Source organism: Neophocaena asiaeorientalis, unplaced genomic scaffold (genome assembly GCF_003031525.2).
Source record: "Neophocaena asiaeorientalis asiaeorientalis breed wild unplaced genomic scaffold, Neophocaena_asiaeorientalis_V1.1 scaffold129, whole genome shotgun sequence".
In the NCBI taxonomy this organism is placed as follows: domain Eukaryota; kingdom Metazoa; phylum Chordata; class Mammalia; order Artiodactyla; family Phocoenidae; genus Neophocaena; species Neophocaena asiaeorientalis.
The window spans coordinates 6810461-6838433 of record NW_020172446.1 but is presented as its reverse complement, the minus strand read 5'-3'; the positions used below and the strand labels follow the sequence as shown (position 1 = coordinate 6838433).

Genomic DNA, 27973 nt, shown 5'->3' with positions numbered 1-27973 from the left:
TTTTTCTGGGCTTTTATCTTGTTCCTTTATCTGGTACATAGCCCTCTGCCTTTTCATCTTGTCTATCTTTCTATGAATGTGGTTTTCCACAGGCTGCAGGATTGTAGTTCTTCTTGCTTCTGCTGTCTGCCCTCTGTTGGATGAGGCTATCTAAGAGGCTTGTGCAAGCTTCCTGATGGGGGGGACTGGTGGTGGGTAGAGCTGGCTGTTGCTCTGGTGGGCAGAGCTCAGTAAAACTTTAATCCGCTTGTCTGCTGATGGGTGGGGCTGGGTTCCCTCCCTGTTGGTTGTTTGGCCTGACAGCACTGGAGCCTAACGACTCTTTGGTGGGGCTAATGGCGGACTCTGGGAGGGCTCAACCAAGGAGTACTTCCCAGAAGAACTTCTGCTGCCAGTGTCCTTTTCCCCATGGTGAGCCACCCCCCGCCTCTGCAGGAGACCCTCCAACACTAGCAGGTAGGTCTGGTTCAGTCTCCTGTGGGGTCACTGCTCCTTCCCCTGGGTCCCGATGCACACACTACTTTGTGTGTGCCCTCCAAGCGTGGAGTCTCTGTTTCCCCCAGTCCTGTCGAAGTCCTGCAATCACATCCCGCTAGCCTTCAAAGTCTGATTCTCTAGGAATTCCTCCTCCCGTTGCTGGACCCCCAGGTTGGGAAGCCTGATGGGCTCAGAACCTTCCCTCCAGTGGGTGGACTTCTGTGGTGTAAGTGTTCTCCAGTCTGTGAGTCACCCACGCAGCGGTTCTGGGATTTGATTCTATTGTGATTGCGCCCCTCCTACCAGTCTCGTTGTGGCTTCTCCTTTGTCTTTGGATGTGGGGCATCTTTTTTGGTGAGTTCCAGTGTCTTCCTGTCGATGATTGTTCAGCAGTTAGTTGTGATTCCGGTGCTCTTGCAAGAGGGCGTGAGTGCACGTCCTTCTACTCTGCCGTCTTGAACCCCGCATCAGCTTTTGTGAATGCCTCTAGCCTCCGGGACTGCCTGTTTTTTGGAGGGACGGTAGGGGTAACTATTTGGAAACAGTTTCAAATTTATAGAAGAGTTGCAAGAGTAATACTAACAGCTCTCTTACATACCCTTCACCCAGATTCCCTAATTGATAACATTTTACCATATTTGCTTTAAGTTGTCTCTCTTTCTACACACACACACCTATACCTAATGGTTATTGTTACTTATTTTTTAAATTTATTGATTTTTGGCTGCGTTGGGTCTTTGTTGCTGTGCGTGGGCTTGCTCTAGTTGGATCTTCGTTGCTGGGCGTGGGCTTGTATTTATTTATTTTTGGCTGCGTTGGATCTTTGTTGCTGTGCGTGGGCTTTCTCTAGTTGTGGCGAACAGGAGCTACTCTTCGTTGTGGTGCACGGGCTTCTTACTGCAGAGCACGGGCTCTAGGTGTGTGGGCTCTAGTAGTTGCAGCACGCAGGCTCAGTAGTTGTGGCTCACGGGCTCTGGAGGGCTGGCTCAGTAGTCGTGGCTCATGGGCTCTGGAGGGCTGGCTCAGTAGTTGTGGCACATGGGCTTAGTTGCTCCGTGGCATGTGGGATCTTCCCGGACCAGGGCTCGAACCCGTGTCCCCTGCATTGGCAGGTGGAATCTTAACCACTGTGCCACCAGGGAAGTCCCTGTTATTTTTTTTTTTATGAACCATTTGATTGTAAGTTACGGACATGGTAGCTTTTTCTCCCCAAATACTCGACTGTGTATTTCCTAGTCATGAGGACATTCTCTTATATCACAGTACTCTTATCACAATCAGGAAGCCAGCATTGATACAGTACTATTATTGAATCTACAGGCCTTATTGAGTTTGTACCAGTTGTCCCAAAAAGAATTTGAAGAAAAAAGTTTCTTTCTGGTCTAGGATCCATTCCAAGATCCCACTTTGCATTTAGATGTCATGTCTCTTCAGTCTCCTGCAATCTGGAATGGTTTTTCTGTCTTCCTTTGTCCTTCATGGTCTTAACATTTTTGAAGTGTAGAGGAGATTTACTTTGTAGAACGCCCTAAAATTTGGGTTTCTCTGATACGTCCTCACCATCAAATTCAGGTTGTACAGTTTGGGCATGAACCCTGGTGCCATCTCAGCACTGGGCTGGAGGAAGGCTAAAAGTGGGTGGGGGCAGGGGCTGGAGGCCAGGGTAGCAGCTACAGCCAGGCCACAGATGGAGCAGAGACAGCTGTCTGCAGGGCGGACCCAGTGCCCTGGTTCTCTCTTTGTCCTGCTTTGCGGAATCCTCTCAGTTGCTGGCACTTGTTCTTCGCTTCTGGGCCCAGCTCTCCTGTGGACTTGGTCTCCCTTCCCTAAGAGCTTGCTGCCGACCCAGTGCCCCAGGCCTCACTCGGGGGCCGCAGCAGGCCTAGGCCCAGTTCTCACCCTTTGCCTCTGCAGCTCAGCTGTCCTCTCCTGAGGAGGAGGAGGATCAAGATGACATCAAGGTGTCTTCCTTCGTCCCCGACCTGAAGGAACTGCTCCCCAGTGTGAAAGTCTGGTCGGACTGGATGCTCGGCTATCCAGACACCTGGAATCCTCCACCCACATCCCTGGATCTGCCCTCACAGTGAGTCAGCCTTGCCCACCCGTGTGCCCACAGCCCCCATCCCGCAGCCCGCTTGTGTCTGTCTTCCCTCTTCATTTGAACTTGGGGTTTCCCCTTCCCTGACGCCCTCCTCGTCCTCTGACGTATTGGGTTGTTTCTGCCTGTTCTCCAGCCTGTTGCTCCTCCTCTCAGTCTCTCTTTCTCTCACACCATAGCTTGCTCTGTTTCGTTCCGTCCCCTTGATCTTGCTAATTTTTACTGTGTACTGTTCATACTCACCGTCTCGGCAGCTGCCTGCTGAGTCTGGGTGGGTGTCAGTCAGTGTGTGTGAGAGACTGTTTCTTTCTCTCCCTTTTAGTCTGTCTCTGTGCATCTCTCAGGCTCTTGCTGCTTCTCGTGCTCTCCTGCGCACTGTCTCCTTGCCTTCCTCTCACGACGTTGTAGTATGTGGGGAATGGTGAGAGCGTGCACCCCTCTCTCCCACTCACTTCGTCCCTGTCCCCGCAGCACATCCCGCCCCCTCTCCCTGTCTCTTTGTGTTGATGTGGGATGTGTTGGTCTGGGGGATATGTGTGTCTGCTGGGTGTTTCTCTGTAGATCTTTCTGTTTGTCCATATGACATGTGGTAAAATATATATATATGTGGCAAAGTTTGCCATCTTAACCATTTTTAAGCATACAGTCAGTGGCATGGTACATTCACGTTGCTGTGCAGCCAGGTAGGGCTGTTTCTTGTGTTTGTAGCGATGTGTGAGTTGTAGATCTGCGTGTGCCTGTTTGGGTCTGGTTGTCTATGTGTGTCTGGTTGTGTGTGTTTGAGTGTGTGTGTGTGTGTGTGTGTGTGTGTGTCCGTCCCCGGGGATTTGTCTATTGAAGGCTTTTTTTTTTTTTTTTTTTTTTTTTGCGGTATGCGGGCCTCTCACTGCTGTGGCCTCTCCCGTTGCGGAGCACAGGCTCCGGACGCGTAGGCTCAGCGGCCATGGCTCATGGGCCCAGCCGCTCCGCGGCATGTGGGATCCTCCCGGACCGGGGCACGAACCCGTGTCCCCTGCATCGGCAGGCAGACTCTCAACCACTGTGCCACCAGGGAAGCCCTATCGAAGGCTCTTTTGATGTGCCTTTCCATGTCTGTCTATGTATGTGGGTCCATGTGCTGTGTCTGCATCTCTGTCTATCCTGGTGTGTGGATCTCTTTACAGGGTTCCTGTGTCCCCGTGAGGAATCTCTTTCACTGTGTGTCTGTCTCCATGTCTGTTTGTTCATATATATGTCTATGTCTGATTCTTGGGCCATGTCAGTCCATGTCTGCTTCGGTCCTGTCCATGTCTCTCTGCGTGTGGCTGTGTCCTGTGGGAGTGTTTGTATATGTTCCTGAATGTCTGTGCCCAGGACTGCCTGTGTCCGTGTCCATATTTGTCTGTGAGTATGTCTCTGTGTGTCAGTCTAGGTCTCTCTGTTGGGGGCAGGGGATTTCTGTATATGTGGATACAGGGGCTGCCTGTATCCACCTGCCTCGCCTGTGTCTCCCTGCCTGCCTCTGCCTGTCCCTCCTGCCTGTATCAGCTTGTCTTGGCTTGTCCCTGCCTGCCTCTTTGCTTGACTCTGTTTGTCTCTCTGCTGTTTGTGTATCTCTTTCAGGGGTCAGCAAGCTATGGCCCATGTGCTCAGAATGGTTTACATTTTTAAATGGTTGGAAAAATAAAATAAAAAGAGCAAGACTTCATGACTTGTGAAAAGTACATGAAAGTCCCATTTCAGTGTCCATAAAGTTGTATTGGAACACGGCCATGCTTGTTTGTTTACACTTTGTCTATGGCTGCTTTCACACTGCAGCAGTGGAGTTGAGTAGTTGTGACAGAGACCGTATGGTCTGCAGAGCCAGAACTATTTACTCTCTATCCCATTATAGAAGAAGTTTGCCAGCTCCTCATCTATATCTACGTTCCTATGTGTCTTGTTCTTCTGTACGTTAGGGTCACTGTGTGTGTGTTTGTGTTTGCGTAAGAGTGTCCTAATGTGTGTGCACGTAGGTGCCTGTTTCTGGTCAACTCTGTTGACTGTCCATCTCTCTCCCTCCCTCTCACTTACTCTTTCTCTCTTCCTATCTGTCTCTCCCTTGGTGTTTCTGTCTCTCTTTCTCTCTGTTTAACTTTTCCTTCTCCCTTTCTCCCCTCCCTCCATTCCTCCCTCCCCCATCTGCTGTATTGTCTCTGGCAGGTGTAGTGCACTCAGGGCTCCTTCAGGCTCTGTGTTGGGTGTATATATGTGTGTTTGGGAACAAGCATCCACACCCAGCATCTCATCATTCTTCTCCAGTGCTCTTCCCTGGGAGGGGGAAAATACTGGACGTTGGAGGATGGATACCTAGGATGGTGCCAGTGGCATTTCTAGGGAGTGGGGAGGGGTGCTTCTCTGGGCTGGGGACCAGCCATGTGAGTCTCCCAGACTCATGGGTGACCCACAGAGGGAAGACTGCAGCAGAGATTTCTGGCCAGCAGTTAGACCCTTCTGTGTGGACTATATAGTCTGACTCTTTCCTAGATTTCCTTTGTCCCATTTCTTCCGTGCTCCTCACCCCAGGAAGCACCCCTTGACCATTAAGCCTGCCCTCCCCAGGCAGCTCTAGCTCTGTAACCATGTGAGTGATGCTCACAGCATCAAACAAATCTTTGCATCTTTCCTGTGAACCCTTCTAGGTTTCAAAATGCACTCCAGGCTGAGGCCACGTGAGCCAGGGGTGAGCTTGAGCTGGGAAGCTGTGGACACACAAAGGAACAGACCAATCTGCTGGCTAGGGGGCAGCTGTTTGCCAGCAGTGTTCACTGAAGAGTTAACATGTACAGCCTCAAAGTGTTCAGACCCTTAATCTAAGATGCCGACTAGGCAATTTGCAGTTCTGGAAAGAAACTGACAAGGAAGGGCTCTGCTCTCCAAGTATCTGAAGCCACTGCTTCTGAGCATGTGCAGGGGTCACGGAGTGTTCCTCCCTTCCTCTCGGGGGGTGGGGAGGCAGACCATCTGTCCCTGGAGCTTGGGCCTTCTGGGTCACCCCACCTCACAACCTTAGATATGGTCCACCCAGCCCCTGTTTGCCCATATCCTGGCCATCAGGCCTGCTAACTGTCTTCTGCGACCTGTCTCCCTTTATCCCTCCTCCCTCTCCTGCTCCCTTTGGCTTTTGTTTGGCTGAGGAAATGGAAACCTCACACAGGAAGTGCTGGGCTTCATTTGCTTGAGGTGCTGAATCTGTTTTCTCTGTGGATGCTGGAGCAAATGGCCCATTGCCGGCTCATGCGAGCTGCTGCCCATCTTTGGGCAAGGGCTCAATCTGCAGCTGGGCACGTGGTCCAAGTTACATCCATCGCCAGCTGGGCTTCACCTCCAAGGCTACAGAAAGGCAGAGGGGGTTGGGACACTCGAATCAAATTTGCTTAGTCTTTTCAGACTTTTCTGCACAAGGATAGCAAATCTGACCAAATAATACGTTGAATCTGATTGCTTAGTAAACAAGTTCCTGTAGCTGTAACTTACTTTTTGATGAGTCCAGTTTAGGCTAGAGAAGTCAGTGTGGTAGAAGATGGAGTCCCCTTCTGCACTGCCTCCCTTTGCAATCAGGATCAGCGGCTGGTTGTCTGTGGAATGCAAGTTTAAGTATAAAGGAGGGGCTCTGCCATCCTGGGGCCTGACCACAAGGCATGGTGGTTTGAGGGCTGGTGCCACTGTTGGACAGAACAAACCTGGTCTGACCACCACTGAGGGTCATCCCACCTCATAGCCTTCAGATCCAAGCAGTGGAAAGTGGAATAAGAATTTACCTCCCTTCTTTCTAGTTTCTCATGTAACTGCCTAACACTCACCGAGTGAATACTGTGGTTGAGAGATTGGCAAGGTACGGTAGGTGGTTCTTCTGTAGGTTTCAGAGTGACATCTTATACCCACTGATATTCCATACTGTGGAGCCTTTTCTTTTAAGGCCGTAGGGAATAACATACTCCAGACAGTTCTGTAGATGTCAGAACAGTCATCCCTCTGACACTCTTAAGGTCCTTGTGCTGCTCTTCATTTTGGAGGGTTTAGGAATGCTCTCAAGAGAGTAGGAAGGAAATGGCTTCCACTTAATGCCTCTCCTTTGCATGTTTTCATTGGTCTTCGCCTACATTTGTTCTCTGCAAAGACAGATTCCTCACTGATCCTATGCTAAGGTGACCAGATAGCCTACATTGTAGTTTGCTTCTCCTCCAAAAATTCCCTACTCCCAAATTGTCTCCTTGACACATTTGGACCCTTGTTTAATCTTGCTCCCTTCATTCTCTTTCTGTCTTTCATTGTGTTACCATGTGTCCTTGCACAGTTAGTCATTTCGAAGCACCTCCACTTTTTCAGGGGAATTCTAAAGCGCATCAGTAGTCTCCTTGGTTCTCTCCCCTTTGCCCATATTCCTCTTCTTTCTGGTCAAGTTTACTTTTCCTAGGCAGTAGCCACTTAGGCACATATGGACCACTTAGAATGATGATGACAGAACTTCACTGACACTGCAGAGTGACAAGGGCAGGATTTCAGGGCTGTTTGTGCCTTCCCGCAGCAGTGGCACTTAGTAGGTGTGTGTGCTGGAGTCAGCACGGAAGTACGTTGACTTCCCGTTTGTATCTGTTAGGAGTCATAATAGGATGGCTTTATATCCCAGGAGATTTTGGTACAGAGGATTGTAGCAGGGTGTGGAAAGTTGCCTAGAGCCACTGTAAAAGGCAGTGTAGAGTGCTTTGGTCTGGTTAGAACAGACCACAGTGTTTGGAGGGGCCGTCTACTTATGGGGGTGGGGGTGGAGTGGGGAGCACAGTTTCTGTGCCAGGCCTCTTGTTAGAGGGGAGGGGCAGCTACTCCCTGCTTTACCAAGTGAGCACGAGGCAAGCTGTGAATGTCAGGTGGTGGAGAGGAGCAGAGCAACAGGCTTCCACGAGCCTAAGCGTAGCCCCCTTGCACCCCAGGACCTTTGGCAAGGCTGGGGCAGTGGGACAACCTACCTCATTGCATAGTCTCTGCTGAAGCCAAATCTTCCCTCATCTTGATCTCTAGTTCTCAGTAAGTGAAAGAGTCAGGGGACTTTGAGAACATCCAAACCTAGCCCAGCTGTGGCAGTTGGTTTATTGCTTTCAGCTGGTACTTGAACCCAGGTCCTGGTCTTGGAGGCTTTCCCAGGTTTAATCCCCAGAGCTTTCTCTGCAGCTGTATGACACTGTGCTGACCCCGAATGAGGATAGGAAAATAGAACCGGTGCCAAGCCAGAGTCTCTTTTTCATTTGGAGTCTGGCTGTCTGCCCATGACCAGGGTTACATAATGGGAAACATAGCTGGGGCTCTGGAGAGCCCGCGTTTCACCAGGCTGCCCAGACCTTCGCATTCTGATGCTATATATCTTCCTAATTGTAGCTCGGATGCATTTATCACACTGTTGGATTGGAGCACTGTTAAAAAAAAAAAACAACTCCAGAAATTCCTGGACTTGCTGCTTTTCCATGGCTTGTCTTGTGTAGTCTACAGAGCATGCTGGAAAGGGCTTGTAGGGAGCCCTCTGAGGTGCCGTCACATAGGGAGACATGGGGATATGGAGGGAGTATGCAGTAAGCTCATTTCCGCAGGGAGCCTACACGTGTTGACCCTGTAGACGAGACAAATTCTTGAGTTAAAAAGCAGCTCATTCACTCGCCCTCATAGGGCAGTTCTGAAATAAGAACTAATCCCAAGTCTAATCGGCACCCCTTCAAGGACGCTTAATACGTCTTCCCAGAAGGGCATTTTGGGAGGTCACTAAGTAATAGTCCATCAGCACTTCCCTGAAGGAAGTGGTGGTGACTGTGGGAAGCCCCTTTGCTACCCTGGCTCCCCACCCAGTCTCCCTGGCTCCGGGTTGGGGCGTCAGCACTATAGCCTGGCACCAGGGGGTTCCTCTTCCTCCAAGTGCTGAGTGTGGGGCACACGTGATCTCTCCCACGGCAGGAGCCGCTGTCCCCTCCCCACTCCTCCCACAGGACTTCTTGTGAGAGGAAGGGGTGTTGGCCCAAGGCTCCAGTCTGACCCCAGCAGGGTACAGCCGCTGACCCCAGAGAGAGTACTTTCCAGCTCTGGGCTGAGGTTATTTGGGTCCAATGTGTGCTAAACTAAGAAGACGTGTTGGAGTGGTTACAGCTAAAAATTTAGAGAGGCAGGAACCGTGAGAATCCGCACCAGGGAGGCCGCCGAGGGCTCCACTCATGCCGTGGCGATGTCAAGGTCCCCTGGGGGCTGCTCTTTCCCAAACACACAGTGCTGATGGGTTTAACACACCACGGTGATGCGACAGAGGCTATACATCTGAGTGTAGCTTGGGAGAACTGAAGTCAAATAGGCACTGACCTAGAGAGAGGTTGAGGGAGGCACAGTTAGAGGTACTTGAGAAATCCTGGAATAAGGTTACCGTGACCTGTTGTTGGCCATAGGGCTCCAGCTGCACTGCTTAGAACATGAAGTTTGTGTTCTTCGGGTAGTGCAGGGTGACTGAGCTGCAGATTGATTTTGCCCTATTGGGCAGAATTAATTTAGGTTGGGCACTCTTCCAAGGGCCCAAGTTGACTTGTTTGTATAAATTAGGAAGGCAGAAAGGATCTTCTTTAACTGAGTCTTGTATTTTTTAGCGGTCACCTAATAAGCAGCTATTATTCTTGGAGGATGGTATCTTGCTGCCCGTGTCTTAACTCCTAGAATAGTGATCCCTGATAACTTTGTCTCCGGTTTATATCATGGTGGCATCTGGAAAATACACTGTAGTTCCTAAATCTCAGAGGGAGCTGCATAGTTCTCCTCCTACCCTCCCCCAGTCTCTACCCCATTCTGTTGAGCTGCCTAGCCCCGATACCAGAACCAGATCCTCGGCCTACTGAGAACAGAGTTGGCATGACATCCTGGCTTTCCAAGGAGCTTACTAAGCTATTTCAAACCCAGGTACTGTTCTTTTGACTCTACCAGACTCGTTGGATTCAGGTCTATTTCTGTTATTATCTGCTCACTTCCTGCAGTTTTGTCCAGTTGGGTGGGAAGTCCTCCAGGGCTACAGTGGTCTCATGTTGGCCATTGAACCCCACGTGAAGAGTTGTGGGCTATACTATGATGGTCCATAGGCAAACAGGTTTTAAAAAGAGGATATTACGTATCTTAAGAATATTTCTCTTGCTGTGGCCTTTTGCCTTTCCCCTTTTGTGTTTATAGTTCATGGACTTTCTCTTTTTCAGTTTCTTTGTGCCTAGTTTCTATGCCATCTTAGCTGTATTTCCAGAGCGTCTCACTCCAGAAACCAAAAGACCCAACTCGTTTCCCATCTGTACTACTTCTCTGATCTTCCGTAGCTCTAAAACACAATGCAGGACTTCTTCTCACTCACCTCTTTCCGGGTTTGTTCTGCAGCTGTGGAGTTTGAATGTTAGTGTTTAAACAAGCTGGTATTACACAGGAAATGGCCACCTCCACAGGCCCCTGCAGGCTTGTAACATGGGGTCATTGTACTTGATATTAATCACCAGTCAGCCTGTTCCCCCAGTAAAAATACGAAGGGGTGTGTGAGGGCTCAGTCCTCCTTAGACTTGCCAGAAGGATGGCCTGAGCCCTGGTCGGGCCTTAGTACTCCATTCTCCAAACTGTCTTCCTCCTTCAGTCCCGTCCTCGGATGGAGTTTGCAGAAAAGTTCATTCTTGACCTCTTCCCTATAAAGCTGGCAGATCTGCCTTTCTTTCTGAGTTCTAGGAAAGACATAGGTTGTTGTGGTATAACTTGCCTCGCATATCTCACACCTTAATCTTTCCGAGCATGACGTAGTTGAGTAACAGATCATATGAGAAGACTCCAAAATGGTAGAAACACAGAAACCCACTGGTCCACCTGAGATCAGGACTTCTCAGTTCCTTGGACTGAAGCTGCTTTTCTTTTCTTTTTTTTTTTTTTTGCAGTACGCGGGCCTCTCGCTGTTGTGGCCCCTCCCGTTGCGGAGCACAGGCTCCGGACGCGCAGGCTCAGTGGCCATGGCTCACGGGCCCAGCCGCTCCGCGGCATGTGGGATCTTCCCAGACCAGGGAACGAACCTGTGTCCCCTGCAGCGGCAGGCGGACTCTCAACCACTGCGCCACCAGGGAAGCCCGAAGCTGCTTTTCTAATGCTGTTTGCAGAACTAACCCCAGCCTGAAGGTTTAATCTGATTCCCCAAGTCAGTATCCCCTCAAACAACCAGCCAGCAGTGTGTATATTGGTGCATTTCTGTGAAATGTGTTTCCCTAGTCACCTGGGCTGGCCTGGGCTGCATTGTATCGGCTGGCAGCTGCACTGCGCTCAGACTGACAGCTACATTAAACCTTGGAATTCTGAGGCAATAAAAAGTAAATTAACTCTTATTCTTTTCCTTTCCTGGTGGAGTAAGTGAATGCATGTCTGTGGGGAAGTGGGTGAGCCTTGGTCCTGAGTGCATACCTATAACTAGCCACTGCTGGTCTGTCCCAGGCTAGGATCTGGTGTTCAGACTCCAGCCAGAGGTCTGCTTTCCTGGTGTGTGGTGTGTTCTGTGGGGTTGGGCCACCGGGTCACCCTACAACTGCTGATCCTTGCTCACTAGTCACATCACAGCTGCTTGAGAGGCTCCCTTGCCACCATTCTGAGAGCCATGAACAGACTCACTGGATGCAGTTTCATGTTCTCTGGCTGCCTTGTGTCTGTTTGGTGGGATTTTTTTGGACTCTGGGAGCTTTCCCAAAGTATGACTTGGGACCACAACAAGCCAGAGGGACTTGCCCAAGCCTATAGCACCCTAGAGGGTCCATTTAGAACCAAAGGTGGCTTGAGAATGTCTGAAAACTCTTTTGGGGAGTCATTTCCCAGGCGTTTCTAGAAGATTGGGAGCTGTTTAAAGTTCCTCTCGGCCACCAGAATTTGACTTTGGGCTCCTTGGCCCAGGCCAACCTTGAATCCTTAGAATCCAAGGACTAGATTGGGGTGAAGGTTGGAAGGCACTCCCAGCTGGGGTGAGGACTAGAGCAGGAAAAGGCGAACTTTTCCCCTTCTCAGACAGGAAACCCTGTGTTCACCCGTGGAACTGACCTCTCAGCCCAGAGGCCTGATTGGGGTAAGCTGAGGTGATGTTGCCCAGGTTCCAGGAATCACCTCATACTTCTGCAAATATCTTAACTTCTGAGTTCAGACATCTCACCTAGTTTTTCAGAGTACCTCTTCCTTTTAGTCTTAGTTTCCTGACACTCCCCTCTGCCCCACCCTCTGTGGGGGTCACCGTATGGTCCATGGGTGCCCAGTCAGCTGTGTTCATGTTCGTGGTGCTCAGTGAGAGAGGAGAGAACTGATGATATGTGAAGTGATCGGGGGCCGTCCCACTGCAATACCAGAAGAAAGTGGCCACTCAGAATCACACACCAGTCTGACGGGATCAGGGCAGAAATGACCCTTCATCAGAGCATTTTGTGTATTCCCTTGGTCCTGCTCAGTCTAGCTTGGCCCTTGGGCCACTTTACAGTTCTGAGTTGGGAACTCAGGATACTTCCTATGTCTTTTGGCATCAGCTGCTATCTTACAAATCAATACTAGGGTAGGAACAGTCATCCGCTTCATTTTTGCAGTGAGTCTTAAGGTTTTGGCACAAGGTGGGTGGTAATGGGCAAAAGGCAGATGTGGGCAGGGGTCCCTAGTAGTGGCCAGCAGCCGCTGGGAGGAGTCAGTTTTGGTTTATCTGAGCCTTAGGGGACAGGGAGCATGGTAATGAGAACCACATGGTACCACATATTCCTTCGTCTTGGATCCAAGATGGTAGGGGTGGGAGGATGAGAGAGGGGTGTGGGGCCTCCCATTGTGGCAGCCGTGGGTAATTTTCTGCTGCCTCTCCCCGGCTGGAGATGCTGCTGCCCTCACCCCCCACCCCCTCTACGTCCTGAAGCAGCCTTGACCTGCACAGCACCAACCAAGGCCCCCAAGCCAAGAATTCAGCTGGGAGACTTTTCACCTTCTTCCTTCTCACTGTCGTCTTTCCTGTTTATTTTCCAAATTGCTGCTCTGCAGCCGAGCAGTGCCTGTTGGCCAGAGCTCACCAGCGCTGTGGGATCAGACTCAGGCAGTGGGCTCAAGTGGCCAGCAGGGCACTGGGGGAGGAAGCGGGGAGCTGGAAGAGCCTCCCTGTGCGTCTCCCATGGGCAGCGCTAACCTCGGAGGCGGCCCTGAGCAGCCCTATCACATCCGGTGCTTGTCTCTGCAGCCGGGACCGGAGGATAAACTATCAGAGCTGTGGGGCAGTGCATCATTCCTCTTATTATTTTCTTCTCTGCAGATGGGGTCGTGGAAAGTTCAGTTCCTTTTAACCCTCGAAGTTCTGTTTATTCTACAGCTGGTAGCCTGAATGCTGCGTTTCCCATTACATCACAAAGGGGCTCAGGCAGATCTCTGCACTAAAACGTGTTGCAACTGTTTATTTTTTTCCATATTTAAACATTTCTGACAGCCAAACTCAGCCGAGCCAAAAGATGGAGCTTTGTGAATGAGCCTGGTTGTCGGTGTCTGTGCAGAGAGAGGCTTTAGAAAACTCTTGTCCCTCCGGTGATTCTTCCCAAACATGTTCTTTTTCCTGGGCAAAGCCTGTGAGGCGAGTTACTTGTGCAGTACATGTGTGTTGATTATGTGCCGTTGTATGATTAATGGAGCTGTGTTCCGCCTGGTTCCCAGGACACTCTTGAAAACAAGATGTTTCATTTCATTGCCTTTTCCTAGTGCAGTGATCACAGTAAATAAACCAGTGCAGCCTCCTTCCACCTGGAGCCAGTCAAGGAGTCCCCACACCTCTATCGCACTTTCTCCCCCAGCATCACCTTCAGTGCCATGTCCCTTGAATGCCCTCTTCTCTGCCACCTCCCAAAGGCTCCCAGTCTCCAGGAGAAACACGTTGCTTGGGTCTGAGGCCCCTCCCTAGCAGAGTTGGCTCATGCGCAGTAACTCCTCTGGGAAGATTCCAGGATGTAGCTCGCTCTTGTAGCTCTCTTTGCTTCTTGCCTCTTGCCGCTCCACCTCTTGAGCCTAATTGTAAAGCTTTTCTTTGTTCTTCCATGCAGCTCACTCCTTTTAGAGTACAGCTTAGCATCCATAGGGCACTCCCTGTTCCAGAGTCCCTGGTTAAGGTAGTCTTCTGGAAAAGGGAGCCAAGTCTTGTACAGCCCAGGGCCTATAGATTTGGCAAGCCCTGGATCTGACTGCAGTTTGGCTATTTGAGCTGCGTGCGTCCTGTGCAGACAAAAACGAAAGCTCTTCAGGATCGTTAGCACCCATCAAAGCAGGGATATGAACCACAGTAGATTTTTGACAAATGATGGTGACAGAGAAATGAACCTTCTTTTTCTAATTCTGCCCTGGAGTTTGAAATGGGGAGAGCTAGACTTTGGATTTTTCAAGATTTGTTAGGTTGAACCAGGACTCGGTGATGTGCAATTAGGAGTGAGCAGCCATCCCAGTTTTCCCAGGACTGAGGGGTTTCTGGTGACATGCGACTTTGGGTGCTAAAATTGGGACAAATCCCAGGCAAACCAGAACAGTTGGTCACCCTATAGCTAACCTTCCACAGGTGAGGGAGAGGAGAGGGAGAGGGATGGCCAAGACAGCACTGATACTGGTTTGTCGGCTGAAATGCATGGGAAGCTTTACCCTCCTGGGAAAATCTTGGCAGGCCAGGAATGTGGTTTTTGGTGGGTGTGTTTGATTGGTGTGTTTGATTGTTTTCCTACTTATATGTAGGAAGAGATTTCTAAAGCATTGTAGGGGACTGGGGTGGGAGGTAATAACCACATGACTCTTTGCCTGGTGTAACTGGCCCCTCTGGCTGTGTGGGAAGAGGGGAGATTGGCACTGTGTTGCTGTCTGTGTGGCATATACTTGGCTGGACAGGAGTAGGGGAATTCTGGGAGCTGCCTCAGGCACTGGTTGTCTTGAGTGTTTGAATAAGTGTCTCAGGCACACTGTCTGGAAAGGTGACAGGACCTGCATTAGGCAACTGATTCTCTTAAGTTCTTTTTCCTTTCTGGTTAGGATTAAAAACGCCCCCTAATCAATTTCAACTTTGCATAGATGGACACACACCCACCAGATTACTGCCACGGGCGCAATTTTGTATCCTAGCGTTTGGGGTTAGATTTCCTGACAGATGCCAGCCGTAGACAGCAAGTGCCACGAGTACCTCCCTGCCCACAAGTGCTTAGAATACTTTAACTGGTCCCTCTTTAGAGCTGCTCTTCTTTTCTTACCATCTTTCTCACAGGGTTGCTGTGGATGTCTGGTCGATGCTGGCTGATTTCTGTAACATACTGACTGCAGTGAATCAGTCTGAGGTGCCACTGTACAAGGACCCGGACGATGACCTCACCCTCCTTATCCTGGAAGAGGATCGGCTTCTCTCGGGCTTTGTACCCTTGCTGGCTGCCCCTCAGGACCCCTGCTACGTGGAGAAAACCTCGGATAAGGTCAGCCCCAGGCCAAACATCCCTCCCCATTCACCCCTCCTCTTAATTCTCCAGACCTTTTTATTCTTGGGAAGTTTTCTGTGCAAACGGAACATGATTAAGTCATTGAGAAGGGTGTTAAGGGAAAATATCGACCTTTTAGCCGCTGACATCCAGCTCTGCGTCCTGAAAAAAAAAGCCCTCTCGACTTCCTTTGGTGTGTGTGTGCGCTCACTGGCATGTTGTATATACGATCATTTCCTCACTTGTTTAAATAGTGCAGCTTGTGTTGGCAGTGCTCTCACTCAGCTCCAAATGGTTTGCATCATGCTTAAAGCACCCTCCTTCCTCCCCCCTTTCATCCTTCCCCCCAGCCACAAAACTCTGCACTAGGAAAACAGCCAGGGCTTTTTCCCTTCTCTGAGGAGGAGAGTGATAAATAGGTGACTAGAGAGAAGCAGACACCATGTGTTAACTTACAAAAAAAGCTTTTAGGAGTATGAAGCATTCCCCGCTGCCTGGTTTCTATTTTTCTTCCTCCGAGGACTGTGTTTTAACCTGAACTTTTTCCTCGTCTGTCTGTTTATAGAAAACAAAGCCCATTGCCTGTTGCCCTGGTGGGGACTGTGGAACTCGTAGTCTTTGCTTAACAGTTGGGTCTGTGGCCAGGTGTGGAGAGGAGAGCAGTCCCTTCTGCCCCACACTCCTGTGCAGCGGTTGCTGGGCTGGGGAAGTCGTGCCCACAGACCCTGGGAGCAGGGTCTCCTGTGCTGAGCAGGGGAACTCGGTGACTGACCCCCCTGTGGAGTTGTTAACATCACACCCCCTAGGGGAGAGCCCTGTGGTGGAGAGTCCACGAGTGGCTTCTCAGAAGGAAGTCTTTTGACCTAGATGAAGTATGTATAGAGGTGTAGGTAGTTGTTTTTTGTTTTTTTAAATGTCAGATAGTAAAAACTAAATTCTAAGCATAAACTACAAATATGAGAGATTTTATGTTGAATATAAAATTTTTTTAACTCAGTGAAAAAAGAATATATGTTCCTTGTGGACAAGTAAAAAGAAGAAAAACGTGTCCACAATCGTTCTACCAACTGGTAACACAACTGTTATTTTTGCTAATTATATACAATCATATTTAACTTATGGTATAAACACACACTTTTTTTAAACAAAAAAACTGGGGGTCATATTATACATGTTATTTATGATTTGCTTTTTTCATGTAGTATCTTTTAATGTATTCTTATTTGGAATCATTTTTGATGATCACTTAGTATTCTTTTCTGTGCCAAGATTTCTTTAACCAGTCTTTGCTTTGTTGAACCAAGGGACTGTCCTGAATTTTTGAACTACTATAAACAGGTGATTCCTTATAGCAGAATTTTTTTCATATATTCCCTATGATTACATTTCTATATGTAGATAAAGGTTATAGACATTGACACATCAAAAGCTCATACTCTTTGGGTACATTTAATGGCTAATATTGGGAATGTGAGAACCTTTGTCTCTCAAAAGGAGTACTCATTTTATACTTTTCCAATGAAAAGTTGGAATAAAATCCTGCTCTTCTAGTCTCAGAAGGGAATAATAATGGGGAGTTGTAGTGTGTGAGGCAGAGGACAGCTAACAAAGTTCAGAATTTGTGGAAGATGTTCGGTTAGAAGAGTTGGAAGAGAAACTGGGTAGCCATGGCTTGGGCCAGGGGAATCCTAGTACATACTGTTTTTCTGTGATCACAGGGTGATCTTGACACTGGAGGGTGCTTTTGGGAGTTGGCGACTGGGTCAGCTGTCTTTCAGTGCAGAACAAGGAAGGAGTCCTGTCCAGCTTTAGACTTGCTAAGCCCTGTTCTCTCATCAGCTCTCCCAGCTTTAGTGTTAGCATATGATACATGTGTATGGTACAGTGTATGGTAAATACAATATATGACCTGGCAAGAAGAACACAGAGCCGGTGATCCATGCCCTCAGCCTGTGGTCGTGAATCACGGGCTGCCCGGGGCAGTCACAGCTCTTTGAGACCAAGGTGGGTCTCCACTTCAAGGACTGTGAAATAGGTGTGCCCAACACAACATCTCCCCCAAACATGGTCTTTCTTCAGTCTTCCCATCTCAGTAAATGGCAGCTTTGACTTTGGGGGTGCTCATGTCAAAATTCTTGGGGTTATTCTTGGCTCCTCTCTTCTTCTCACACCTCCATAGCTAATCCGTCAGCAATCCAACTCTTCCTTACCCTCAAAATAAACGCAAATGCAACTCTTTCTTACCACTACACCCTAGTTCAATTCAACAGAATGCCTTCTGACTGGTTTCTCTTATTCCTCCCTCCTCCTACTCTCCAGTCTGTTTTCAACACAGCCACTGGAATGATCTTTTTAAAACATCAATAAGATCATGTCACTTCTTTGTTCACGGTCTGATCCAGCTCCTGCTGCTTTCCTTGTGCCCAGTATGCCCTAGTCACATAGGCGTCCTTGCTGTTCCTCAGACAAGCCACACACTCGTGCCTCGGGGTCTTTGTACTTGCTTTCCTCTTAACCTGGAACACCCCGTCCCCAGATACCTGTGTGGCACTCTCACTGCCTTCTCAATGCCACCTTGTTGGAGAGGTCTTCCCTGGCTACCCTATATAAGATGTTACATGCCTTCCTTTTCCTTTTTCTCTGCTTTATTCTCCATGGCAGAGAAAAATAACACCTCTTGAATATCTAGCATGTATCAGTCCCAGGACGAGGTAATTCTGTCCAGGATTTCATTAAGTCCTCGCAATATGCCTGCCAAGTAGGTATTCGTACCTTCATTTTATAAAAGAGACAACTGAGGCTCAAGAGAGGAGTGAAGAATGATGGAAACATAGGAAACATCTCCATGGTTGACCTGGAAGATTAGTATGGATGTGTCCAGAGGGACTTTTTAGGAACTCTTGACCTTTTAGATATCTGAAGAAGATAGACATCTTCTCCAGCTTCTAGTGTTCACTACTAAGAAACGTAAAGTATCTCAAAGACTCTGTAGCAGCAACACAAGCCGTTTCACTGCTGGTGGAGATTAGTTACCATGTTTGGTCCAGCCTGGGTGCTCACTCAACAGGCATTCACTGAGTGGCCTGTATTACACACCTGCACACACAAGAGAAATCCAGACATACAAGGCAAACACCCTCCTAGTTTGGGAGACAACTTACGGCATATACAAAGATGTGAGAAGCAGCCTAAGTTAATTTGAACCTATAGGAGGAACTCTTGAAATTTTGTGGAGTTGGTAGTTTCCCAATGAAGGCATTGCTCAAGGAGCACCGATTTGGCATTAACCTATCACTGTATTTCCCAAGCATGTTCCCCGAAACTCTAGTTTTATAGGTTCTTGATAGTTAGGTGAAAAAAAAGAGTTTCACAATCATGTAAGTTAGGGTAACACAATATTAGACAGAATCCATTACTGAAAGACTTCTTGGAGTTTTAATGTGGTGTACATTGCGAGGGGGATACCCTTTGCTATCTTTCCCAAACTTGCTTCACCCTTGATCTTTCTGATTTACTGAACATCTTACAGGATGAATATTCTGCCTGAAAGAAACAAACCATGGTAGAAAACCCAGGTATGGGATGAGTAAGAGGTGAGAAAACAGGTTGCTGTTGGGATTATCCAAAAGTAAGATAAAGAGTACAGATTAGGGTAAAAGCAATAGAGTGGAGCTGGTTACGTTTAGAGAGAAACATCACAGATGTTGAAAATAAGAGCCAAGTAGGAGAAAGTGATCTTAGGTTCGTTGAGTGGCTGGCTGCTCGGCACCTAAATTCAGAGGTTAAGTAGCTTAGCCAAGGTTATGTAGCTAAGTGAGGAAATACAGGATTAGGATCCTTGTCTGTATGACTTCAGAACATCATGTTCTTATGAATGGTTTGACATCTAGGATTTGCTTCAAAATAATGTGGGAAGGAAGGTAGACAGGAATGTAGATGGGGAAAAAAAGGCCAAATATTGATCATTATTAAATCTGAGTAATGGGTACATGGAGTTCAGTATTCTACTTTTGTATATATATGAAATTTTCCATAAGAACAAGTTTTAAAGGAATAAATAAATAAAACTCCATGTCCTTTCTGCTGCATTATACTTGAAAAAATAATCAAACCATAATAAGAATAAATTTAAGATTTTGCAGTCAGTAATCATGTTCCACGCACTGTGCTAAGCTCTTTACATGTATTTCCTCATTGAAACCCCAGTAGCCCTATAGGCAGATAGGAGAAGTGATAAAAAGAAAACTGTTTTAGGAGAAAGATGTTAAGTTCATGTTACATGTTAGTCAGTATCAAAACAGCTTGATTGTCATCTTCAAAATAAATGCATGTGATTGTATAGCTATAGGTGGTACTGAACAAGGATTTATTTAGTGATAGGCTGTGTCTTTCCTTAGGCTCTAAAGTTACCATTTAATGATAAGCAAAACGTTGATGTCATAAATAGATGTAAGCAATCCTCATTCTAGCATCCCCAGGAAGATTAATCCGTGTGATCTTCTTTGTTTCCCTTCCCATATTATCTGATCAAGAACTAAGTGAAGAACTTTCCAACAAGCTAATGCCGGGGCTACCCTTTGGCTTGATTAGGGAATAAATTATAGGTCATATTATATGGTGATGTTATAAATCTCACGATCACATCCCATTCATTCTTACAGTAATCTTTGCTTTCTATCTGGATGTAGGATCCCAGGAAGCTTTGACATTAATGAAATATGTCATTGAGGTTAAAGATGAGGTTTAAATTGTCCAACTTTTATTTTTGGCTGCGTTGGGTCTTCGTTGCTGTGCGCGGGGCTTTCTCTAGTTGCGGCGAGTGGGGGCTACTCTTCGTTGCGGTGCACGGGCTTCTCACTGCAGTGGCTTCTCTTGCTGTGGCTCACGGGCTCTAGAGCGCAGGCTCAGTAGCTGTGACTCGCGGGCTCTAGAGCTCAGGCTCAGTAGCTGTGGCGCGTGGGCTTAATTGCTCCGCGGCATGTGGAATCTTCCCAGACCAGGGCTCGAACCCACGTCCCCTGCATTGGCAGGAGGATTCTTAACCACTGCACCTAAATTGTCCAACTTTTGAAACTAGTGGCTTGTCTGTTTGTTAAATGATACTTTTGGCATGTTTGTTGTACACATAATTACTCCCAAAAATTTAAATAGAAAATATAGAAAAGCACAAGAAAATAAAAATCACCTACAAACTACCACCTAAAATTAGCTGGTGTTAAGGTTTCATATATGTCCTTTCAGTCTTTTCCCCGCCCCCATGCTTATATGTGTGTACTTATTCTTTTCCTTTCATAAAATTGGGACCATACAGTATATGCTTCGTTCTTGTTTTATGTTTTTTAAACACCCTTGTTTTTGTACACACACACGTACGTATATACATACATACATATATAGTTTGGGGGGGTATGTTGCCTTTGTTTTTTGGTGGTCTGGAAAATATTAATTTTAAGTGCTACCAGTGACTAATTTTTTGAAAAACATACATAATCTATTCTCAAAGTATCAGCATCAAGAGTGAAAGGGGAAAAAACAAACAAACAATTGACTATCCCATATTTAAGATGTGAAAATTAGGACTGTTTACAATATGTATTTTCTTTTCACACAGTTGCATTTTGTTTCTAAATTTACAATCGTTATTTAGAATTAATTTTATAGTGTTTTCAGTGTTCAGTTTTCACCGTTTTTGTCTTTTTATTCTATGGCTTTCCCATTCTTATGTTCTTTACTTTGATTCATCTGTTATTCAGATGCAACATTGTAGAATTTTTTTCAGCAAAGATAACATGGAGGCTTTTTAAAAATGAAGGTGATTTTTGTGAAACACAGTAGTAATATACATGCTCAAGCAAAAGGGTCAAACAATTCAAAAAAATATATAGTCAAAGTCACCCTCTAGGGATAACCATTGTTAGCAATTTGATATTTATCTCTTTAGACCACTTCTATGCCCATTGAAACATATTTATAAACATATATACATATATGATCAAAATGATAGTGCGATATACGTTCTCTTCCTTACTTTGTTCTTTTCATTAAACAGTATATCGAGGACATTCTTCATGACTACTTTTTGAACACTTGTGTTTTGAAAGTGTTCTTATTTTGCCCTTGCACATGAATGGCCACTTAGCTTAGGTCAACTTCTTTCCCCTTTAAAACAATAGCTATTATTCCATTGCATTAATGCTTAGGAAAAATTGGAGAAAAGTCTGGTTTTTCTTCCTTTGTAGGTAAACTTTTTTTTTTTTCCATACAGCACGGGTAACTTACAACTCTTTAAATCTTGAATTTCCAATTGAGGGCCCCAAGTGGGGCTCTGTACTTTAATTTTTCATGGCACGTAATGAGCTCTTTAAATAAGCAGATGCAGTTCTATCTTTAGATCAGAAAAGTTTTCATCTCCCATGTCTTTGATTACTAATGTTTGTTCTTTTCTTCAGTAATTTCTTTTCTCCTAAAATGTATATTAGACCTCTGTTCTTTGTCCTGTACATATTTTTCTGTCATCATTTTAATCCCTTTTTGCTTTGCCTCTAATCTCGGAAGGTTTCTCAAGTTTTTCCTGTCTTTAATTGGTTCAGATTTTTATAGTGCTGATTCTACTCTTTACTGCTTCTAATTCAGTTCTTAAGTCTGCTGTTGCATTATTCGTTGCCTTACGTTATTTCCCTATCTTATCCTGTAATGTTTATATTTTTGCCTGCCTTTTACCAAGGTCTCCTTTATCTGTTTTGTTCTGTCATTTATTTTTTAGCATACTTCACAGAATCTATGATTTTAAAAATCCAGTTGTAAGAGTAAAGCAGATACTGTCTCCTTCAGCTAACATTTTCCCCCCAAGTATTCTCTATTTCTCTCTTTCTTTGCATGCTCTGTTCCCTTTTTTATCTTGCAGACTCTTTTCATAGGCCCCCACTTGTATTTCTACAATCTGATTCTGGCCTTTTATATTTCTTTGAACAAAGAAAGGTGTACTCAGTTCTGATATTTTCTCCACAACTGGTTAGGTAGATTCCCACTGGATGCCTTCTTTACCTACAAATATCATTTAGAATCCTCTTCTCAAGTCTAAAACTGGTTGATATATGTTTGTATTACCAAGTCACCACCCTGAAGCAGCTGGGGAGGAGGCCAGGTGGTGTGCGTTCTCAACATATGAATTTATTTTCTACATTTTCTTTCCTGTATATAATGGAGCTACGGTACCAGAATGAGTATCCCATGGCCAGTTTCTGTTTCACATAAATGATACAGCAATTTCTGACCTTCCTGGAGCTGTGGCCTGCCATGTCAAGAAGAACTTCCACCCTCCGGCCACTTCCCACTTACATTTACTTGGGCCTCTCTGAACTGCTGGTTGTGATTGGTACTGATCTGTAGCAGTGAAGTCTTCCAAGCGGTGTTCTGCATCTGCCCCCATGCCCTCACATTCTGTGATAGGCAGAATAATGCCCTCCCCTAAAGATGGTCCACATCTTATTCCCCAAAATCTGTTAAATAAGTTACGTTACAAGGCAAGAGGGCCTTTGCAGATATGTTTAAGTTAAGGATATTGAGATGGGAAGATGACCCCAGATTATCCAGGTGGTTTAACGTAATCACGAAGGTCCTTGCAAGGAGGCAGGAGTGTCAGGGTCAGAAGAGGGAAATGTGGTGATGGAACCAGAAGTCCCAGAGAGAGAGAGAGAGAGATTTGGAAATAGTATGCTGCTGGCCTTGAAGATGGAGGAAGGGACCGTGAGCCAAGGAGTGCAGGTGGCCTCTAGACACTAGAAAAGGCAAGGAAACAGATTTTCCCATGGAGCCTCCAGAAAGAGCACAGCCCTGCCAACATCTTGAGTTTAGGACTTCTGATCTCTCAGACTGTAGAATAATAAATTGTTTTGTTTTAAGTCGTTAAATTTGTGGTATTTTGTTACAGCAGCAATAGGAAGCTAATTGACCCTTCCAAACTGGAGAATTTTGCCAGGCTTTTCATGGTTTCTTCTCTTGCTGCTTCCTTTTTCTTTTTTAACCTTTTTAATTATGAAATATACGTATGGAAATATGTAAAACAAAAAGACTCATCGCAAAGTGAGCAACTGTATTACCACCAAGCATGTCAAGAAATAGAGATAAGGGTGATTAATTACCAGTTTCATTCAGCTTATGTTGAAGGTTCTAACCAGTACAGTAAGATAAGATAAAGTACTAAAAAGACGATTGGAAAGGGAAAAAAATAAAGCTATCTTTAATTGCAAATAATGTGATTCATATGTAGAAAATAAGGATAAATTATTCAGATTAATAAGTGAGTTTAGCAAAGTTGCTGGATATAAAGTCAGTATACAAAAATCAATTCCACATCTACATACTAACATCAAGCAAAATGAAAATTTCTTTCTTTTAAGTTGCTTTCTTAGGAAGGGAAGCTGTGAATTGGCTCTCAATGACCTGTTTCCAGCTATCCTCTATCCATCTGGCAGTAATTCTTTATGGTTTACGGCAGATGGATGGCATTTTCCCATTTAATAGCTATTGACTGCTATGCGTCAGGAGCTATTCTAGATTCCGCAGCCCTTGCTGTGAACACAGTAGACAAAGAAGGCATCATGGGGAGTGGGGGATATACTCTGTGTATTCAGTTTGGTCACTTCATTTGGGATTTTGGAAGTAGAGTTATTTAACTCAGAAATGTATGCTTTTTAAGGTTTTTTTTTTTTTTTACTATAAAAGTCTTTGTATTACAAAATAGATGTTCATTTAAAGAAATATTAGAAAAATCAATATTAGCAATAAGGAAAATGGAAGATTCCTTGATTTTTCTATCTTCTATCCTGGCTGGAGAGAAGGATGGACAGATAGATATAAGCGAAGTTTTTTGCTTTTTAACAGAAATAGAATAAAACTGTGTATACTGTTTTGTATTCCACCTTGTTCACTTAGCAATAAATATATCCTGAATATATTTCCATGTTCACTCACAGTGTGAATTTTAATGGCTACATTATATTAACATGTATGGGCATACCATAATATTTTTAGTCCTTAATCATTAGGCATTTTAGAAAGTTACTGACTTTTCACTTTTATAAATGATGCCATCTCAGGCAATCTTTACATATCTATTTTATCAGTTCGTAAGGCAGATTTTTGAGTGGAATTACTAGGTCAAAGAGGGTGTGCAGATTTTTAAGCCTTTTGATAGATAATGCCAAATTGCCCTCCCGAAAAAGTTATAGTTGTTTAAACTGCAGAATATCATATCTGTTACCTATCATCCTCACTAATCATGAATAGTTTGACTTTTTTGTAACTTTGCCAAAGATGGGCAAAAAACTGGCATCTCATTGTTTTGATTTTCATACTTTGATTACTAATAAGGCTGATTTTTTTTTAAGTATTATGCTTACTAATTATATGTATCGGTGACACATTTTATAAATTACCTTATGTTCTTTGCCTATTTTACCATTAGAATGCTTATCCATTTTTTGTCTTAATGATTTACAAAAGCTTTTTATGAATAACTTTTGAACTTTCTTTGGTTACCCTTGTACAAGAGGTGTTTTATTTTTATACTGAATGAGATAAGAACTTTTGGAAACTTGGAAGGGAGAGCACTCTATTTTTTAGGCAATAAGACATGTATGTTCCTTTGTCACACCATGCTGGATAAGATCTTTTGTTTTCAACTTCTGAATTAGTTTCTCCTTCTTGCACTTCCCTCTCTATCAGTCTGTAGATATCTAAGGAAAAATTGTTTCCAGCCAGATATTTAGAAATGAACTATAAGCTGTATTTATTTCCTCTATTTTGCCTGTTTAATCAAAGGAGCCTTTGATATTGGTATAAACTTAGTAAAAGATATACAGTGTTTTGAAAAGTCCTCTGGTTTTATATCTCAAAAAATAGACTCTTTTTTTTTTTCTTTTCTTTTTGCTTCTTCTCACTTTAGGTGCAAAAATACTTTGATGGGCCACTTTGTTTGATGACTCATTTCACCAGTGGCCCTTTGACACTGATCATTTGTATTGTATATTTCTCTCTGTCTACTCATTGTTGCCCTCCCTCACCTTTTTTGTGTGCTGTCTCCCACCTCTTTACTAATTGTATATTAATTTTATAGAATTGCTTATTACCACTTCCATTTACTTCAGTCCCTTCAGATTATATCAGTTACTGCCTAATTTATAAATCTAGTTCCCCAGATGGGCACTGTTGACTCAGTTACCTTTAGGCCCGTGCTATGGATAGTTCAAGGACTAGGTGTTCTTTTTATTCTAGGATATTGATTCTCACACTTAGCATTCATCAAAACCACCTGGAGGGCTTGTTAAACTTGCTCGGCTGCATCCCCAAGAGTTTCTGATTAGTTAGGAGAAGGAGAGACTGAAAAATTGGATTTCGAATAGGTTCCCAGGTGATGCCAGTGGTCTGGGTTTCACACTCCAAGAACTACTGTGTTTTAGGAATTTGGTGGCTGTTGCGGCCATTAGGCAAAGATTTTGGTCGAGGTAAAAATATCATCTCTGGTATAAGTAGGCTTCCTAATTCTATCTTTAACTCTGGAATGTAGAGCATATTACCTGACAGTTCATATACTTTGCCTTCATGTTGCCATATAGTTTTCTGAGGTCTTCAGAAGTTATATTCAGAATGCTAGAAATACATTTATCCTGAATATGTATGAAAAGTCACATGTCTGGCTCTCCTTTCCCAAGAGGACCCAGAGCAAAACAACTGACTTTTAGTGAGTGCTTATCACGTGCTAGGCACTGGATTATTTTGGTTTGTCTTTTGTTTGTTTGTTAATTGAAGTATAGTTGATTTACAATGTAGTGTAAGATTCTGGTGGCTAGGCACTGTTTTAATGCTTTATATTATTTCATTTAAATTTCACAAAAGCCCTATGGGACTTTGACTGTTAGGAAGAACTTGCCCAGGCTGACACAGCTAAGAATTAAGGAATCAAATCCAAGTCTAGGACACACACACTTTTTCTTAAATTTATTTATTTATTTATGCTTGCATTGGGTCTTCGTTGCTGCGTGCGGGCTTTTTTCTAGGCTTCATGGCATATGGGATCTTCCCAGACCAGGGATCGAACCCGTGACCCCTGCATTAGCAGGTGGATTCTTAACCACTGCGCCACCAGGGGAGTCCCTAGGGCACACACTCTTAATTGAATATAAGTACAGTAGTAGAGTGGTTGAACAAACACACTGCCCAGTACATACTTCCCGTTCTCTTCTCAACTTCGACAGTTCTTCTGTTTTCACTGGGAGCTTGATTTCTCACCAGGAGCTTGGGAACTATTGATCTGGTTTAGGGAGATCATCTGATCTCCCATAATAGTTCCTGAGGATGAACAAAGAAGTAAAAGTTCATATGAGGGGAGTGGGTGCTCAGATTGAATTTTCCTGCTGCTTTCTCTCTGGGTTGGATGGTCTTCAAATCTTTGAATGCCTTGGGTCCAAAGATACCTGAGTGTCTAGAATATGAGTCTTTGAAAAGACAACTTGATTTATCTTTTGGCAAACCCTTGAGACTGCTCTAAGAGGCACTGAATATATGCACTGGATGAGCTACACTGTTTTGGAAGTGTATTCAAGGGCAAAAAAAATCTAAGAGTAGGGGCTTCCCTGGTGGTGCAGTGCTTGAGAATCTGCCTGCCAACTCAGGGGACACGGGTTCGAGCCCTGGTCCGGGAAGATCCCACATGCCACGGAGTAACTAACCCGTACGCCACAACTACTGAGCCCACGTGCTGCAACTACTGAAGCCCATGCGCCTAGAGCCCCTGCTCTGCAACAAGAGAAGCCACCGCAGTGAGAAGCTCATGCACCACAACGTAGAGTAGCCTCCTCTCACCGCAACTAGAGAAAGCCCACACACAGCAACGAAGACCCAACACAGCCAAAAAAAAAATAAAAAATCTAAGAGTAGTGGTAGTGCAACCTCTAAGGACCAGAAGATCAAGACAGTGCCCTGGATTCCAAGCTTTGCAGGCAGGATTGCTTACAGATGAACAGTGACGCTTAGAGTTGGCTGATGGGGATAACTCACGCATAAAAACCTGAAAGTCAGCGATGTAAGTATGCCTACCTATCTACATACATCCACAGAAGTAATCTTTGGCTCAAGACTTAATAAATATGGGCCATAATGAAAAATTAAAATTGAAATTGATAAAGGAAAGATGTATGATACTTAGAGAAAAATCCTTGATATTGACATAAACTTCTGCCTCAGAACTTCCTGTCCCACCCTTTTTAATTTTCTTTACTAATGTAGTCCTTCATATCTGTAAAATAATATGTATTTTTACTTCATAATTTTAGATATGTGAAGAAAATAATTTTATTTAAAGTTCATACCTTCACTTTTATTAATTTATTGATATGTAACCTACATACAACGAAATCATACATTTGAATGCACTGATGTATGTATGCACCTGTGTAAGGACCACCCCAATCAAGATACAAAATATTTCCATCTCCCCCAAATATTCCCAGATGCCTCTTTGCAGTTAATCTCCCTCATCCACTCCCCACCCCAGGCAAGCAGGCATCTGTTTATTCTCATTATAGATTAGTTTTATATGTTCTAGAATTTCATATAAGTGGAATCATACATTTATGTTTTGTTCTTCCACTCAGCGTAATTTCTATGAGATTGATCCATGTTGTTATGTTTTTCCAGCAGTTCATTACCTTTTATTAATTAATAGTATTCCATTGTATGGATATATCTCAGTCTGTTTATGCATCCACTTGATCATGGCCATTTGGGTTGTTTTTATCTTTTAGGTGTTATGAATAAAGATGCTGTAAACATTAATGTACAGTCTTTTGTGGACAAATTTTTTCATTTCTTTGGGGTAAATTGCTAGAAATAGAATTTTCAGTTATATGATAATTAT

At 44.9% G+C, this 27973-nt stretch overlaps 1 protein-coding gene across 3 annotated transcripts in view; it reads left to right on the top strand.

The window, feature by feature from the left end:
- Positions 1-27973, top strand: part of SMG6 (SMG6 nonsense mediated mRNA decay factor) — a 231035-nt gene that overhangs the window by 101379 nt on the left and 101683 nt on the right. For all 3 annotated transcript variants that reach the window (XM_024736587.1, XM_024736579.1, XM_024736572.1), the window contains 2 exons: positions 2392-2560; positions 14853-15054. In XM_024736587.1, coding sequence (XP_024592355.1) covers positions 2392-2560; positions 14853-15054 — 371 coding nt within the window. The remainder of the gene's footprint in view (positions 1-2391; positions 2561-14852; positions 15055-27973) is intronic.